This window comes from Mycteria americana, unplaced genomic scaffold (assembly GCF_035582795.1).
Source record: "Mycteria americana isolate JAX WOST 10 ecotype Jacksonville Zoo and Gardens unplaced genomic scaffold, USCA_MyAme_1.0 Scaffold_43, whole genome shotgun sequence".
In the NCBI taxonomy this organism is placed as follows: Eukaryota; Metazoa; Chordata; class Aves; order Ciconiiformes; family Ciconiidae; genus Mycteria; species Mycteria americana.
This window is the reverse complement of record NW_027445630.1, coordinates 53,358-69,209: the sequence shown is the minus strand read 5'-3', so window position 1 is coordinate 69,209 and position 15,852 is coordinate 53,358. Positions and strand designations below refer to the sequence as shown.

Below are 15,852 nucleotides of genomic sequence, written 5' to 3'. Positions count from 1 at the left end.
CCACGCAGGGATGCCACGCGTGTGCCCCCCCCCCGGGGAGGGGGGGGTGTGTGTGTGCGTGTCCCCCCCCGGCCCTGGGGTCCCGCCCTGACGGAGCTGCTGGGCACGGACCGGGGGGAACGCCCCCCCCCCCCCCCCCCGGTTGCCCCCCCCCTCCGGGGGTCGCCCCCCCCCCCCCGCCGCCCCCTTACCCGCCGCCGCGCCCGGGGCTCGGCCCCGTTCGGAGCCGCTCGGCCGCCTTCGGCCGCGTTCGGCTCCGCTCGGCCCCGCTCGGCTCCGGGGCTGTGGCCACAGGACTGCACGCACGCGCCTGCCGCTCCCCGCCCCCTTCATGCATATGCAAAGAGAGCCACGCCCACCCACCGCACCCCGACCCGCTCTAGCCCCGCCTCCACTCTGAATATGCAAATGAGATCAACCCACCCGCCCCTCCTTCAGCGCCGCCTCAACCATTGGCTGGCTGGCTCATGAATATGCAGATTAGCCACACCCCCTCGCTCCCTCCTCTCCACGCCCCTCCCTCTGGCTCCCTGCGCTCCCATAAACCGCGACTCCCGCCCCAAAATTGGGGACCCTCCCCCCAAAATAGGGACACCCCCCCCCAAAATAGGGTCACCCCCCCAAATTAACCCCGCCCCCCACAGGGGAGGGGTGTCCCCCCACACACACACTCCCAGCACCCATTTAGGGGGTGATATATTCTTTATTGGGGGGGGCAGCCTTAAGGTGGGGGTCCCCCCGGTTGGGAAGGGGTCTCCCCAATTTGGGGGGGGTCCCAGTAGCGGGAGTAGCGTTCCTCGAAGAGGTCGCGGCAGGGGACGCGGCCCCCCAGGCGGGCGCAGGCCAGGAAAGCCCCCGCCATTTTGCGGTGGAGGGAATAGGTTTGTTCGGGGGGGGGGGCCAGGCGGTGCCGCAGCATGACGGGGAGCAGCGCCTGCACCCGCCGGGCCGTCCCCTGCCCCCCAAAATCGAAGGGTTGCCCCCCCGAAAAAGCTTCGCCCAGGATCATCACCGCATCCACGTGGGCCGCCTCGAACGCCTGCAACGGGATGCGGTGGGGGGGGCTGAGGGAGAGAACACCCCCAAAAAAGGGGGAGGGCAACCCCAAAAAGGGGGGGACGACGACACCCCAAAAAGGGGGGGGGACCCACTCCCCGAGCCCCTCACCTTGGTCTCGAAGCCCGTAAGGAATTTGAGGTCCCGGGATTTCTGCAGCACCTTGGCTCGGTCCCCGTCGGCCGCAGCCCGGATCACCTGGGGAGGGGGGGGTACGGCCCGGTGGAGGGGGTTTTTTTGGGGGGCAGGGGGGGGGATATGGGGGTACACCCACCCTCTGCACCCCGTACCTCGATATAGTGATCCGTGAACTCCTTGTCGAAGGAGCGGCTCGCCCCGAAATCCAACAGAGTCACCTGGGGGGGTACGGATGCTCAGGGGGCTGATTTGGGGTGAAGGGCTGTGTTTTGGGGTGGGGGGGGAGGCAAGGGGGGGGTCCCCTCATCCGCCGCAGCCCCCCCCACCCTCTCCTACCGACGCTCACCCTGTGCCGGTCGGCGTCGTAAAGAAAATTTGCCCAGTTGGGATCCGTCTGCATGAAGCGAAACTCGAAAAGCTCCCGCAGGCAGAGGCGCAGGAGGTTGGCGCAGATCTGGGGGTACCGAAAAAGTGGGGGACGGGGGGACGACACACAACACAGAAGGGTTAGGGGACAAGAATTGGGGTACGCGGGGGTGCCCCCCCCCATAATTCTGGAATGATTTACCTGGTCCCGCAGGTCCTGGGGGAGATCCCGGCACCGGTCGAGGGGAACGCCGCTCCCCAGTTCCATGGAGAGGACGCGAGACGCCGTCAGCTCGTCCACGACCCGCGGCACCGAGAAGAAGGGGTCGTCCCGCAGCAGACGCCTACGGGGGGGTGAAGAGGTGGGCAGGGGACCCCCCCCCCAAAACCCCTTGACCCCCCCAAAGTCCTATGTCCCCCCCAAAAAAACAAAAAAACCAAACTCCTACCTGAAGGTTCGGGCGCAGTTGGCTTCCCGGCGGTAGTCGCATTCCCACTCCAGCTCCCTCTGCAAAACCTGCAGCGATTTATCGGCGAAAAGACCTAGGAAAAAAAAAAAAAAAAATTAAAAAAAAAAAGATTTTGGGGGGACACCCCCCCCCCCTCCAAGAATATTTGGGGGTCCCCCCCTTCTCTCCCAGGGGTGCAGCTCACCCTCCGGCAACGCCACGCTCATTTTGAGCAGGGAGAGGAGATTATCCACGTCGCTGCGGATGCTGCGGGCGATGCCGGGATACTGCGGAAAAAAAGGGGCGAGGGGGGATATAAACGGGGTGGGGGGACCCCCTGTCCCCCCAAAATCCCCCCTCCCGGGGCTCACCTGGACCTTCACGGCCAGCTCGGTGCCGTCCCGCAGCACCCCGAGGTGTACCTGCCCGATGGAAGCGGCGGCGAAGGGCGTCTCCTCGAAAACCGACATTTTTTCTCGCCAACGGGGTCCCAGCTCCTCCGCCAGCACTTGCTGCGGGATGAGGAGGGTGGGGGGGGGCTCGGCCGACACCCCCAGACCCTTCTCGTGTGTCCCCCACCCCCCCACCCCCCAAAACCCAGGGCCCCGCGCTCCCCCGAAAGCGGCTCACGGTGGTCTGCCAGCGCGGCATGAAGTCGGCGCTTTGCCGGACGCGCTCGAAGATGAGCTGGAGCTGCGGGCTGAGGAAGCTGGCGTCTGCGGGGAAGAGGGGGGGGGGAGTGTCGGGGAGCCCCCTGGGACCCCCAAATCCTGGGACCCCAGCCCCAGGGATTGGGACCCCCCCCACACCTGGCCGCAGAGCTCTGGGACCCCCCACATCCCCACCCCAGCAGCCGGGGACTCCCAAACCCCACCCTGACCCCAACCCAGCACCCTGGGACCCCCAAACCCCACCCTGACCCCAACCCAGCACCCTGGGACCCCCAAACCCCACCATGACCCCAACCCAGCGCCCCCAAGATCCCCAAACCCCACCCTGACCCCCGTCCCAGCAGCCTGGGACCCCCCAAACCCTCCCAACCGCAACCCCACCACCCCCAGACCCCCAAACCCCACCCCAACCCCAACCCAGCACCCTGTGACCCCCAAATCCCACCCCAACCCCAACCCAGCACCCCTGGGACCCCCAAATCCCACCCCAACCCCAACCCAGCACCCCTGGGACCCCCAAATCCCACCCCAACCCAGCACCCTGTGACCCCCAAATCCCACCCCAACTCCAACCCAGCACCCTGGGACCCCCAAATCCCACCCCAACCCCAACCCAGCACCCCTGGGACCCCCAAATCCCACCCCAACTCCAACCCAGCACCCTGGGACCCCCAAATCCCACCCCAACCCCAACCCAGCACCCCTGGGACCCCCAAATCCCACCCCAACCCAGCACCCTGTGACCCCCAAATCCCACCCCAACCCCAACCCAGCACCCCTGGGACCCCCAAATCCCACCCTGACCCCAACACAGTGCTCCTGAGACCCCCAAACCCCACCGCAACCCCAGCTCCAGCACCCCAGGACCCCCAAACCCCACCCTGACCCCCATCCCAGCACCGTGGGATCCCCAAACCCCACCCTGACCCTGACCCAGCGCCCCTGAGACCCCCAAACCCCTCCCTGACCCCAACCCAGCACCCCTGGGACCCCCAAATCCCACCCTGACCCCAACACAGTGCTCCTGACACCCCCAAACCCCACCGCAAGCCCAGCTCCAGCACCCCAGGACCCCCAAATCCCACCCTGACCCTGACCCAGCACCACTGAGACCCCCAAACCCCACCCTGACCCCAACACGGCACCCCAGGACCCCCAAATCCCACCCTGACCCTAACCAGCACCCTGGGACCCCCACACCCCACCCTGACCCCAACACAGCACCCCGGGACCCCCAGATCTCACCCTGACCCCAACACAGTACCCTGAGACCCCCAAATCCCACCCTGACCCCAACCCAGCACCCCAAAGACCCCCCACGCCCCACCCCAACCCAGCATTCTGGGACCCCTACACCCCCCCAACACCATCCCCACCACCCCGGGACCCCCAAACCCCACCATGACCCCTGTCCCAGCACCCCTGAGACCCCCCAAACCCCACCATGACCCCAGGCCCAGCACCCGGGGACCCCCAAATCCCACCCTGACCCCAACACAGTGCTCCTGAGACCCCCAAACCCCACCGCAACCCCAGCTCCAGCACCCCAGGACCCCCAAATCCCACCCTGACCCTAACCCAGCACCCTGGGACCCCCAAACCCCACCCTGACCCCAACACAGCACCCTGGGACCCCCAAAGACCCCCCACACCCCACCCCAACCCAGCATTCTGGGACCCCTACACCCCCTCAACACCATTCCCACCACCCTGGGACCCCCAAACCCCACCATGACCCCTGTCCCAGCACCCGAGACCCCCCAAACCCCACGCCCAGCACCCGGGGACCCCCAAATCCCACCCTGACGCCAATCCAGTGCTCCTGAGACCCCCCCAAACCCCCCCATGACCCCAGCACCCGGGGACCCCCCCACCCCACCCTAACCCCAGCCCCCTGGGACCCCCAAAGCCCCCCCCAGCCCCCCAGGACCCCCACACCCCACCCCAAGGCTGCTCTGGGCCCCCCCCCCCCAACCCAACTCCATGCCCTGACAGAGGCTGGGGTGCCCTGGGGTGCCCCGGGGGGGGGGGTCCCTGGGGGCAAGGGGGGGGTCCCTGCAGGGAAAAGGGGGGGGGGGGGTCCCCCACCTTGGATGCTGACCATCTGCCCCAGCTTGAGAGCGGCCCCCCGCACCCGGCAGAGCGTGGCCACGATCCGCTCGGCGTTGGCTTCCGAGAGGAGGGGGCTGGAGTCCAGCGGGGAGCCGGTGGCTAGCGGGGAGGGGGATAAGATGGGTGAACCCCCAAAATAGGGGGTGGGAGGAGCAAAAAAGGGGGGGGGTCCCCCCATCTAATACGCACCCCACCCCCCGGTTCTGTACTCACCCCGGGGCTTGCCCTCGCCGCTCAGCCTCGCCCGCGCCGCCTGGGCCAGGGTCCCCACGCCGAGCCCCACGGCCAGTCCTGGGGGGGGGACACAGACCCCAGGGGGTGAGGACCCCCCCTCCTCCGCCCTGTCCCCCCCTACCCCCCCAAATCCCAAGACCACGCCCCCCAGGAGACCCCCACCATCCTCCTCCTCCCTCCCCCGGCTCACCCCGGGTCCCCCCCCCCCCCCGGGTCCCCTCCCCGGGGCTGACCGGAGACCCGGCCCCCCACGGCCAGTCCTGGGGGGGGGACACAGACCCCAGGGGGTGAGGACCCCCCCTCCTCCGCCCTGTCCCCCCCTACCCCCCCAAATCCCAAGACCACGCCCCCCAGGAGACCCCCACCATCATCCTCCTCCTCCCTCCCCCGCTCACCCGGGTCCCCCCCCCCCCCGGGTCCCCTCCCCGGGGCTGACCGGAGACCCGGCCCCCCACGACCAGTCCTGGGGGGGGGGCACAGACCCCAGGGGGTGAGGACCCCCCCTCCCCCGCCCTGTCCCCCTCTACCCCCCCCATCCCCCCCAAATCCCAAGACCACGCCCCCCAGGAGACCCCCACCATCCTCTTCCTCCCTCCCCCGGCTCACCCCGGGTCCCCCCCGCTCCGGGTCCCCTCCCCGGGGCTGACCGGAGACCCGGCCCCCCACGGCCAGTCCTGGGGGGGGGGACACAGACCCCAGGGGGTGAGGACCCCCCCTCCCCCGCCCTCTCCCCCTCCCCTCCCCCCAAATCCAAGACCACGCCCCCAGGAGACCCCCACCATCATCCTCCTCCTCCCTCCCCCGGCTCACCCCGGTCCCCCCCCCTCCGGGTCCCCTCCCGGGGCTGACCGGAGACCCGGCCCCCCACGACCAGTCCTGGGGGGGGGGGACACAGACCCCAGGGGGTGAGGACCCCCCCTCCCCCGCCCTCTCCCCTCAAATCCCAAGACCACGCCCCCCAGGAGACCCCCACCATCATCCTCCTCCTCCCTCCCCCGGCTCACCCCGGGTCCCCCCCCCCCCCCCCCCAGGACTGGTCGTGGGGGGCCGGGTCTCCGGTCAGCCCCGGGGAGGGGACCCGGGGGGGGGGGGGGGGGGGGACGGGACAGACCCCAGGGGGTGAGGACCCCCCCCTCCCCCGCCCTCTCCCCCTCCCCTCCCCCCAAATCCCAAGACCACGCCCCCCAGGAGACCCCCACCATCCTCCTCCTCCCTCCCCCGCTCACCCGGGTCCCCCTGCCCCGGGTCCCCTCCCCGGGGCTGACCGGAGACCCGGCCCCCCACGGCCAGTCCTGGGGGGGGGACACAGACCCCAGGGGGTGAGGACCCCCCCCTCCCCCGCCCTGTCCCCCTCTACCCCCCCCATCCCCCCCAAATCCCAAGACCACGCCCCCCAGGAGACCCCCACCATCCTCCTCCTCCCTCCCCCGGCTCACCCCGGGTCCCCCCCCCCCGGGTCCCCCCACCGGGGCTGACCGGAGACCCCGCCCCCCCCCCCCCCCCCCCTTGTCCCCGTACCTCCGAAGCTGGCCAGCCGCCCGAGGCGGGAGACGGGCACCCGCCGCTCCCGGGCCCTCTCGCTGAGCTGGGGAAAGGGGGGGTTCAGGTTGAGGGACCGGTCCCGGGAGCCCCCCGAGTCCGTGCCCCCCCCCCCCCCCCCCGACACACACCCACCTTCTGCCGGGGCGGGTCCGGGCGGCCCCGGGCCTCCCGCGCCCGCCGGGCCTCCTCGGCCGTCAGCCCCCGCAGGGCCCCGGCCCGGTGGAGCCCCCGTAGGGCTACGGGAGGGGGCTGAGGGCGGGCTACCGCCATGGGGTAGAGGGCGAGGTCAAAGGTTGCAGCCTCCGGTAAAGGTCAAAGGGCACGAGGGAGCCCGCTCGGTTCCGCTCCCCTCAGCCCGCTCCGCGCCATCTCGCCGCTTCCGGGTTTGAGGCCCCGCCCTACCCTCCGCCGCCAGCCAATGGGAGGGGCGGATCACCCGCGGAGGCCACACCCACGCGGGCGGGGGAGACCGGAGTGCCGCGCATGCGCGGATGAACTCCCCATCTAGCACCTCACTGCGCCTGCGTCCCGGGAAGCCACCGTTCCCCCCCCCCCCCCCCCGCCCTGGGGACCCCCCCAAAACCCCAGGACAGCACAACCGGCAGTGGGGACCCCCCCCGCCCCCCGGGACCCCCCCCCAACCCCCAGGGAGACACCCCTCCTCCACGGGTGAGGGGGGGCAGCCCCCAACTCCCCCCCCAGGGACCCCCCCAAAACCCCCAGGACCCCCCCCAGGGCAGCACAACCGGCAGTGGGGACCCCCCCCGCCCCCCGGGACCCCCCCCAACCCCCAGGGAGACCCCCTCCTCCACGGGTGAGGGGGGGCAGCCCCCCTCTTCCCCCCAGGAACCCCCCCAAAACCCCCAGGCTCCCCCCAAAACCCCCAGGACCCCCCCCCAGGGCAGCACAACCAACAGTGGGCCCCCCCCTGCCCCTCGGGATCCCCCAGTGGGGCCCCCCCCTGCCCCTCGGGATCCCCCCCCAACCTCCACGGGTGAGGGGGGGGCAGCCCCCCTCTTCCCCCCAGGAACCCCCCCAAAACCCCCAGGACCCCCCCCCCCAGGGCAGCACAACCAACAGTGGGGCCCCCCCCTGCCCCTCGGGATCCCCCCCAACCTCCACGGGTGAGGGGGGGGGGGCAGCCCCCCTCTTCCTCCCAGGGACCCCCCCAAAACCCCCAGGATCCCCCCCAGGGCAGCACAACCGACAGTGGACACCCCACCCCCCCCCAAAACCAGCACAACCCCACCCCTAAAGCCACCCCCCTCCGCAATCCTTAAACCCACCCGCTTTTATTTGGGGGGGGGCAGCAGGGGGGGTCGGTTTTGGGGTGCAGCAGCACGGCCCGGCCCCGCAGCCCGGCCCCCAGCCCCCCCGGGGGCAGGACGTAGCGATGGCCGTCCCCGAGGCGGCGGGGGCTCAGCTCCCCCAGCTGAGCGTTGCTGCCGTGCAGCCCCCCCAAATCCCAAATTTGACAACGGGGGCTCTTCCCCTGTTGCGCCAATACCAGCACCCCTTCCGGTGACCCCCAAAATAATTCTTCCCCCCCCCCCAAAAATCATTTTTTCCCCCCAAAACGACGGCGGGTGGAAAAGATTGGGGATTTCGGCGTCCTGCCGGTACGACGGGCTCAGCGCCGCGGTCCGGATACCCAACAAAACGCCTGCGGGGGGGTGGGGGGGTGTCAGCGTCACCCCCCGCTGCGAGGGTGACCCCCCCAAAACTCGAGGGGGGGGTGCAAACCCCCCCCCCCTTACCCGTCAGCACGGCCCAGTGGGCTTTGTGGCCGCGGCGGTGGCAGGGCTCGTGGTTGCTGTCCTCGTCGTAGCTAACGGTGACGTTAAGGACGAGGGGGGGGTAACGAGGTGCGTGCCCCCCCCCCAAAAATAACGATAGGAGGATACGGCACGAGGAGGGGGAGCCCCCCAACGAGGTGACGCAAAATTCGGGGGCGGTTGGGTCCCTCCAAGCCCCCCGAAAGCAGCTCGGCGCGACAAGGAAAAGGTCCTGGGCCAGCGCGCCATGTCAGCCGCTGCGGGGACGAAAGGGAGGGGGAGACGCACCCCCAAATAATTCTTCCACCCCCCCCAACAAAAAAAAAGGGGGTGCCCCCCCCCCCCACAAAAAAAATACCTGAGAACATCTCGCCCTGGGCGGTGAAGCCCCGGTCCCGCGCCGCCCGCACCAGCTCCTCCAGCCCCACGCCGTGGGTGGGGGCCAGCAGCGAGGCCGCCATCCATAGGGCCACTAGCCCGCACCTGGGGGGAGCCACAGAATGGGGAGGGGGGGGGGGGGGAGAAGCAGCACCCCAATACTGTGGCCCCCCCCCCCCCAAACACTCACTGGGGTCCATCCTGGATGAGGGGTGGTGCTGGGCGGTGGAACAGGAGCCATTTCAGGGGGCCGCTGAAGCTGGGGGGGGGGGGGGGGGGGGCTCAGGGGGGGCACAGGGAGCCCCGAGGAAGGAGGAGGGGGCCCAGGACCCCCCCCCGGGACTCCCCCTGAGTTCCAGCCAAGCCCAGGACCCCCCCAGGACCCCCAGACCCCGGTTTTGGCCAGGCCCAGGACCCCCCCCGAGACCCCCAGACCCTCGTTCGGGCCGGGGCCCAGGACCCTCCCGGGATCCCCTGGGTTCAGGCTGGGCCCGGGACCCCCCCCTGGGTTCCAGCCAAGCCCAGGACCCCCCCGGGACCCCAGACCCTGGTTCAGGCCAGGCCCAGGACCCCCCCCGGGACCCCCCTGGTTCCGTCCAGGCCCAGGACCCCCACCCGGGACCCCCCCGGGTTCAGGCTGGGCCCAAGACCCCCCCAGGACCCCCTCCGGGTTCCAGCCAAGCCCAGGACCCCCCCGGGACCCCTACACCCCGGTTCAGGCCAGGCCCAGGACCCCCGACCCCCGTTCTGGCCGGGCCCACGACCCCCCCGCCGGGACCCCCCCGGTTCAGGCCAGCCCCAGGATCCCCCGGGACCCCCAGACCCCGGTTTTGGCCGGGCCCAGGACCCCCCCTGAGACCCCCAGACCCTCGTTCGGGCCGGGCCCAGGACCCCCCCGGGACCCCCCGAGTTCAGGCCGGGCCCAGGACCCCCCCGGGACCCCCAGACCCCGGTTTTGGCCGGGCCCAGGACCCCCCCTGAGACCCCCGGACCCTCGTTCGGGCCGGGCCCAGGACCCCCCCGGGACCCCCCGAGTTCAGGCCGGGCCCAGGACCCCCCCGGGACCCCCAGACCCCGGTTTTGGCCGGGCCCAGGACCCCCCCCGAGACCCCCAGACCCTCGTTCGGGCCGGGCCCAGGACCCCCCCCCGTTCCAGCCAGCCCCAGGACCCCCCGGGACCCCCAGACCCTCGGTTCCAGCCAGGCCCAGGACCCCCCCCGCCCCCCCCGGGACCCCCAGACCCCGGTCCCAGCCAAGCCCCAGACCCCCCGGGTTCAGGCCGGGCCCCGGACCCCCCGGACCCCCCAGACCCCGGTTTTGGCCGGGCCCAGGACCCCCCCCCCGAGACTCCGAGACCCCCGCTCAGACCGGGCCCAGCTCCCTCCCGGACCCCCAGTCCCCGGTTCCGGCGGGGCCCAGCCCGCCCCCGGCCCTCACCTGTCCCGGCGCCGCCGCAGCAGCTCCCGGACGCCGCCGTCCTCCCCCAGCGCGGCCCCCGCCCGCTCCAGCGCGTCCCGCAGGACCCGGCCCGGGGGGGGGAGCGGCGGCGGGGGGAGGGGAGGAGGCGGCGGCGGCGGCGGGGGGGGAGCCTGGGCCATGCCCTCCGCGAGGGTCAAAGGGCGCCGGGGCGGAAACGCGGGGTCGAAGGTCAGAGGTCTCCGTTCCCGCCGCCGCCGGATAAGCCGTTCCTACTCTGATTGGCTACGGCGCCGGTATACTCCGTGCTCTGATTGGAGGAGACGGCCGTGGGCGGGCGGGAGCGCTGTTGCTGCGTTGCTATTGGTTGGTTGAAGGCGGTGCACGCGGCTGAGGCGGCGGCGGGCGGTGAGGGGCCGGGGGGTCCGGGGGGGTTCAGGGGGGTCCTGGAGGGGTGGGGGGGGGTCTGGAGGGGTCCGGGGGGGTTCAGGGGGTCCTGGAGGGGTTCAGGGGGGTCCTGGAGGGGTCCGGGGGGGTTCAAGGCGTCCTGGAGGGGTGGGGGGGGTCTGGAGGGGTCCGGGGGGGTTCAGGGGGTCCTGGAGGGGTTCAAGGGGGTCCTGGAGTGGTCCGGGGGGGTTCAGGGCGGTCCTGGAGGGGTTCAGGGGGCCCTGGAGGGATCCGGGGGGGTTCAAGGGGTCCTGGAGGGGGGGGGGGGTCTGGAGGGGTTCGGGGGGGTTCAGGGGTCCTGGAGGGGTCCGGGGGGGTTCAGGGGGTCCTGGAGGGGTTCAGGGGGCCCTGGAGGGATCCGGGGGGGTTCAAGGCGTCCTGGAGGGGTGGGGGGGGGTCTGGAGGGGTCTGGGGGGATTCAGGGAGGTTCAGGGGGGTCTGGAGGGGTTTAAGGGGGTCCTGGAGTGGTCCAGGGGGGTTCAGGGCGGTCCTGGAGGGGTTCAGGGGGCCCTGGAGGGATCCGGGGGGGTTCAAGGGGTCCTGGAGGGGGGGGGGGTCTGGAGGGTTCGGGGGGGTTCAGGGGGTCCTGGAGGGGTTCAGGGGGGTCCTGGAGGGGTCCGGGGGGGGATCAGGGCGGTCCTGGAGGGGTTCAGGGGGCCCTGGAGGGATCCGGGGGGGTTCAAGGGGTCCTGGAGGGGGGGGGGGTCTGGAGGGGTTCGGGGGGGTTCAGGGGGTCCTGGAGGGGTTCAGGGGGGTCCTGGAGGGGTCCGGGGGGGTTCAGGGTGGTCCTGGAGGGGTTCAGGGGGCCCTGGAGGATCCGGGGGGGTTCAAGGGGTCCTGGAGGGGGGGGGGGTCTGGAGGGGTCCGGGGGGTTCAGGGGGTCCTGGAGGGGTTCAGGGGGGTCCTGGAGGGGTCCGGGGGGGGATCAGGGCGGTCCTGGAGGGGTTCAGGGGGCCCTGGAGGGGTCCGGGGGGGTTCAGGGGGGTCCTGGGGGGGTTCAAGGGGGTCCTGGAGTGATCCGGGGAGGTTCAGGGGGGTCCTGGAGGGGTCCGGGGGGGTTCAGGGGGTCCTGGAGGGGTTCAGGGGGCCCTGGAGGGATCCGGGGGGGTTCAAGGCGTCCTGGAGGGGTGGGGGGGGGTCTGGAGGGGTCTGGGGGATTCAGGGAGGTTCAGGGGGGTCTGGAGGGGTTTAAGGGGGTCCTGGAGTGGTCCGGGGGGGTTCAGGGTGGTCCTGGAGGGGTTCAGGGGGCCCTGGAGGGATCCGGGGGGGTTCAAGGGGTCCTGGAGGGGGGGGGGGTCTGGAGGGGTTCGGGGGGGTTCAGGGGGTCCTGGAGGGGTTCAGGGGGGTCCTGGAGGGGTCCGGGGGGGATCAGGGCGGTCCTGGAGGGGTTCAGGGGGCCCTGGAGGGATCCGGGGGGGTTCAAGGGGTCCTGGAGGGGGGGGGGGTCTGGAGGGGTTCGGGGGGGTTCAGGGGGTCCTGGAGGGGTTCAGGGGGGTCCTGGAGGGGTCCGGGGGGTTCAGGGTGGTCCTGGAGGGGTTCAGGGGGCCCTGGAGGGATCCGGGGGGGTTCAAGGGGTCCTGGAGGGGGGGGGGGGTCTGGAGGGGTCCGGGGGGGTTCAGGGGGTCCTGGAGGGGTTCAGGGGGGTCCTGGAGGGGTCCGGGGGGGATCAGGGCGGTCCTGGAGGGGTTCAGGGGGCCCTGGAGGGGTCCGGGGGGGGTTCAGGGGGGTCCTGGGGGGGTTCAAGGGGGGTCCTGGAGTGATCCGGGGAGGTTCAGGGGGGTCCTGGAGGGGTCCGGGGGGGTTCAGGGGGTCCTGGAGGGGTTCAGGGGGCCCTGGAGGGATCCGGGGGGGTTCAAGGCGTCCTGGAGGGGTGGGGGGGGGTCTGGAGGGGTCTGGGGGGATTCAGGGAGGTTCAGGGGGGTCTGGAGGGGTTCAAGGGGGTCCTGGAGGGGCCTGGAGGAGTTCTGGGGGACCTGGAGCAGTTCAGGGGGGGCTGGGGGGATACGGAGGGGTTCAGGGGGCGCCTGGGGGGGGGTCGGGGGGGTTCAGGGGGTCCTGGAGGGATCTGGAGGAGTTTGGGGGGGCCTAGAGGGACCTGGAGGGGTTCAGGGGGCGCCTGGAGGAGTTCAGGGGGGGTCTGGGGGGGGCCTGGAGAGGTCTGGGGGGGCCGGGGGGGGGGTGGGGTTGGAGGGATCTAGGGAAGGACTGGAGGGGTCTGGGAGAATCTGGGGGGGCCTGCAGGGGTCCAGCCCGGAGGGGGAGTCCCCAGGGGGCAGGGGGACCCATGTGGGGTTTACTGGGGGGGGGGGGGGTACCCCCTCCTTACAGGGGGACCCGGGGTACCCCCCCACCCCACCCCGGGGCAGCTTCTCCCTCCCTCCCCCGGACGGGGAGGGGGGGGGGGGTGTTAAAGGGGGGGGGGGTGTTTAAAGGGGGGGGCAGCCCTCAGCCCGCCCCCCCCCAGCCCCCTCTCTCCCCACAGAAAGGGGGTCCCCGACATGGCGGTGCAGGACGCGCGCCCCAACCACACCATCTACATCAACAACCTCAACGAGAAGATCAAGAAGGACGGTGAGAGGCTTCGTGTGCGCGCGGGGGGGGGGTCTCCCCTTCCTCCCCCCTCGCCTTCATCTTCCTCTTTTTTTTTTTTTTTCCCCCCAGAGCTGAAAAAATCCCTTTACGCCATTTTTTCCCAATTCGGGCAAATTTTGGATATCTTGGTGTCACGGAGTTTGAAAATGAGAGGCCAAGCTTTCGTTATTTTTAAAGAGATCAGCAGCGCTACCAACGCCCTGCGCTCCATGCAGGGCTTCCCCTTCTACGACAAACCCATGGTGAGCCCCCAAACCCCCGCGGAACCCCCCCCAAATCCATTCCCGCTCACCTTACTGCCCCCCCCCCATGGAACCCCTCCCCTAAAACCCGTTCCCGCTCACCTTACCCCCCCCCCTCCCCATGGAACCCCCCCCCCAAAAACCATTCTCGCTCACCTTAACTCCCCAAAAACCCATTCCTGCTCACCTTACCCCCCCCTCCCCATGGACCCCCCCCCCAAAACCCATTGTTGCTCACCTTAACCCCCCAAATCCATTCGTGCTCACCTTAACCCCCCCCCCCATGGAACCCCTCCCCCCAGATCCATTCCCGCTCACCTTAACCCCCCCCTCCCCATGGAAACCCCCCCCCCCCCCCCAAAACCCATTCCCGCTCACCTTACCCCCCCCTCCCCATGGAAACCCCCCCCCCCAAAACCCATTCCCGCTCACCTTACCCACCCCTCCCCATGGAACCCCCCCTAAAAACCATTCCCGCTCACCTTAATCCCCCCCCCCTGGACCCCCCCCCCCAAAGCCATTCCCGCTCACCTTAACCCCCCCCCATGGAACCCCCCCCAAAAACCATTCCCACTCACCTTACCCCCCCCTCCCATAGACACCCCCCCCCCCCCAAAACCCATTCCTGCTCACCTTACCCCCCCCAAATCCATTCCCGCTCACCTTACCCCCCCCTCCCCATGGAAACCCCCCCCAAAAACCATTCCCGCTCACCTTATCCCCCCTCCCCATGTAACCCCCCCCCCAAATCATTCCCGCTCACCTTAACCCCCCCTCCCCATGGAACCCCCCCCCTCAAATCCATTCCCGCTCACCTTACCCCCCCCTCCCCATGGAACCCCCCCCCAAAACCATTCCTGCTCACCTTACCCCCCCCCAAAACCATTCCTGCTCACCTTACCCCCCCCCAAAACCATTCCCGCTCACCTTAACCCCCCTCCCCATGGAAAGCCCCCCCCAAAAACCATTCCCGCTCACCTTAACCCCCCAAAACCCCATTCCCGCTCACCTTACCCCCCCCCCCCATGGACACCCCCCCCCCCAAAAACCATTCCCGCTCACCTTAACCCCCCCAAACCCCCCCCCCCCCCCGTTTTTCCCCGCAGCGCATCCAGTACGCCAAGACGGATTCCGACATCATCGCCAAAATGAAAGGCACTTTCGTAGAACGCGACCGCAAACGGGAAAAAAAAAAACCCAAAGGCCAGGACGCGCCGGCGGCGAAGAAAACCGGGGCCGGCGGCGGCGCGCCGACGCCGGGGGGGGTTCAGGGAGCCGTTCCCGTGAGTCGGGGGGGGGGTATTTTGGGGGGGCGGGGGGGTTTTGTGGGTGCTAAATGGTTTTTTTTGGCATTTTTTTCCCCGTAGGGAATGCCGCCCATGAACCAAGCGCCGCGTATGATGCACCATATGGCGGGGCAGCCCCCCTATATGCCTCCGCCGGGGATGATCCCCCCGCCCGGCATGACCCCCGGCGGGATCCCCCCGGGAGCTATGCCCCCCCAGCAGGTGATGCCGGGCCAGATGCCCCCCTCGCAGCCGGTGAGTATCGGGGTACCCCCCCCCCCAAAAAAAATAAAAATCAAACACTCAACGGGCCGCAAAACCTAAAAAAAAAAAATAAAAAGTCAACATTTTCGATCGGGGAGGGGGGTTGCGGCGGGAGAGGCGACGCGAGCCTTTAGGGGGGTTTTTGGGGGGGGGGTCCCCCAGCTTCTCGTTGGGGCTGACACCCCCTTTTCCCCCCCCCCCACCCCCCCAAGCTGTCGGAGAACCCGCCGAATCACATCCTCTTCCTCACCAACCTGCCTGAGGAGACCAACGAGCTGATGCTGTCCATGCTCTTCAACCAGTGAGTTTTTTTTTGGGGGGGGGGGGACACAGATACGGGGAGGGGTTTTTTTTTGGGGGGGGGGGGCTCTGCTCACAGCTGGGCCCCCCCCCTTCGCCCCCAGGTTCCCCGGTTTCAAGGAGGTGCGGTTGGTACCGGGCCGGCACGACATCGCCTTCGTGGAATTCGATAACGAAGTGCAAGCGGGGGCCGCCCGCGACGCCCTCCAGGGCTTCAAAATCACCCAGAACAACGCCATGAGATCTCCTTTGCCAAAAAGTGACCCCCCCGCCCCCCCAAAAATCTCCCCCCGCCCCCCCAAAATCCCCCCCACGCCCCAAAAATCCCCCCCACGCTCCAAAAATCCCCCCCCACGCCCCAAAACCCCCCTCTCTGCCCCCCTCTCACCCCTTTTCCCTCCTCCCCGAAGGTAAGTTTGCCCCGAGGCGGCCAACCCTTCGCCCCCCCCCTCGCCCCCCCCTCCTTCCTCCTTCCTCCCCCCCCCCTTTCTTCGCCCCCCCCCCCCCCTTCCTTCGCCCCCCACCCCTCTCCCTCTGACCCCCGGAGGGGTCTGGGGGGGCCCCCCCCCCCCCACCAGCATTGT

The 15,852-nt window shown here is 70.3% G+C and overlaps 3 protein-coding genes across 4 annotated transcripts; 1 reads left to right on the top strand and 2 right to left on the bottom strand.

The window, feature by feature from the left end:
* Window positions 1-690: 690 nt before the first annotated feature.
* COQ8B (coenzyme Q8B) lies at window positions 691-7,033 on the bottom strand. 2 transcript variants are annotated; one of them, XM_075490025.1, is made up of 13 exons: window positions 6,701-7,032; window positions 6,545-6,611; window positions 5,006-5,083; window positions 4,769-4,891; window positions 2,640-2,725; window positions 2,381-2,521; window positions 2,215-2,296; window positions 2,010-2,103; window positions 1,763-1,904; window positions 1,541-1,648; window positions 1,347-1,412; window positions 1,168-1,254; window positions 691-1,039 (listed from the first exon to the last, which is right to left on the bottom strand). In XM_075490025.1, exons 1-13 carry the CDS (start codon window positions 6,836-6,838, stop codon window positions 722-724), a joined length of 1,530 nt encoding a protein of 509 aa, XP_075346140.1. In that variant the 5' UTR covers window positions 6,839-7,032; the 3' UTR covers window positions 691-721. The 2 variants fall into 2 exon arrangements, with proteins under 2 accessions (XP_075346140.1, XP_075346141.1); XM_075490026.1 differs by lacking the exon at window positions 5,006-5,083 and having other exon boundaries at window positions 6,701-7,033.
* An 808-nt stretch (window positions 7,034-7,841) lies between these two features.
* Window positions 7,842-10,425, bottom strand: ACTMAP (actin maturation protease). The gene is given in 8 exon segments (XM_075490024.1): window positions 7,842-8,090; window positions 8,092-8,231; window positions 8,326-8,396; window positions 8,473-8,571; window positions 8,573-8,600; window positions 8,702-8,826; window positions 8,912-8,980; window positions 10,159-10,425. Coding segments are annotated over 8 exon segments (939 nt in total). The 5' UTR covers window positions 10,320-10,425; the 3' UTR covers window positions 7,842-7,844.
* On the top strand, window positions 10,409-15,719 carry SNRPA (small nuclear ribonucleoprotein polypeptide A). Its single transcript, XM_075490023.1, has 7 exons — window positions 10,409-10,545; window positions 13,067-13,155; window positions 13,246-13,418; window positions 14,525-14,701; window positions 14,786-14,959; window positions 15,181-15,269; window positions 15,373-15,719. Exons 2-7 carry the CDS (start codon window positions 13,083-13,085, stop codon window positions 15,680-15,682), a joined length of 996 nt encoding a protein of 331 aa, XP_075346138.1. The 5' UTR covers window positions 10,409-10,545; window positions 13,067-13,082; the 3' UTR covers window positions 15,683-15,719.
* The last annotated feature ends 133 nt before the right edge of the window (window positions 15,720-15,852 follow it).

Excerpts from the sequence above, each read along its gene's own strand:
- COQ8B (XM_075490025.1), bottom strand. The coding sequence starts at position 6,838 with ATGGCGGTAGCCCGCCCTCAGCCCCCTCCCGTAGCCCTACGGGGGCTC. Across the intron at positions 5,084-6,544 it reads GCGGCTGGCCAGCTTCGGAG|GACTGGCCGTGGGGCTCGGC; the intron begins GTACGGGGACAA and ends TCCCCCCCCCAG. Across the intron at positions 4,892-5,005 it reads CGGCGAGGGCAAGCCCCGGG|CCACCGGCTCCCCGCTGGAC; the intron begins GTGAGTACAGAA and ends CCTCCCCGCTAG.
- SNRPA (XM_075490023.1), top strand. The coding sequence starts at position 13,083 with ATGGCGGTGCAGGACGCGCGCCCCAACCACACCATCTACATCAACAAC. Across the intron at positions 14,702-14,785 it reads GGGTTCAGGGAGCCGTTCCC|GGAATGCCGCCCATGAACCA; the intron begins GTGAGTCGGGGG and ends TTTTCCCCGTAG. Across the intron at positions 14,960-15,180 it reads AGATGCCCCCCTCGCAGCCG|CTGTCGGAGAACCCGCCGAA; the intron begins GTGAGTATCGGG and ends CACCCCCCCAAG.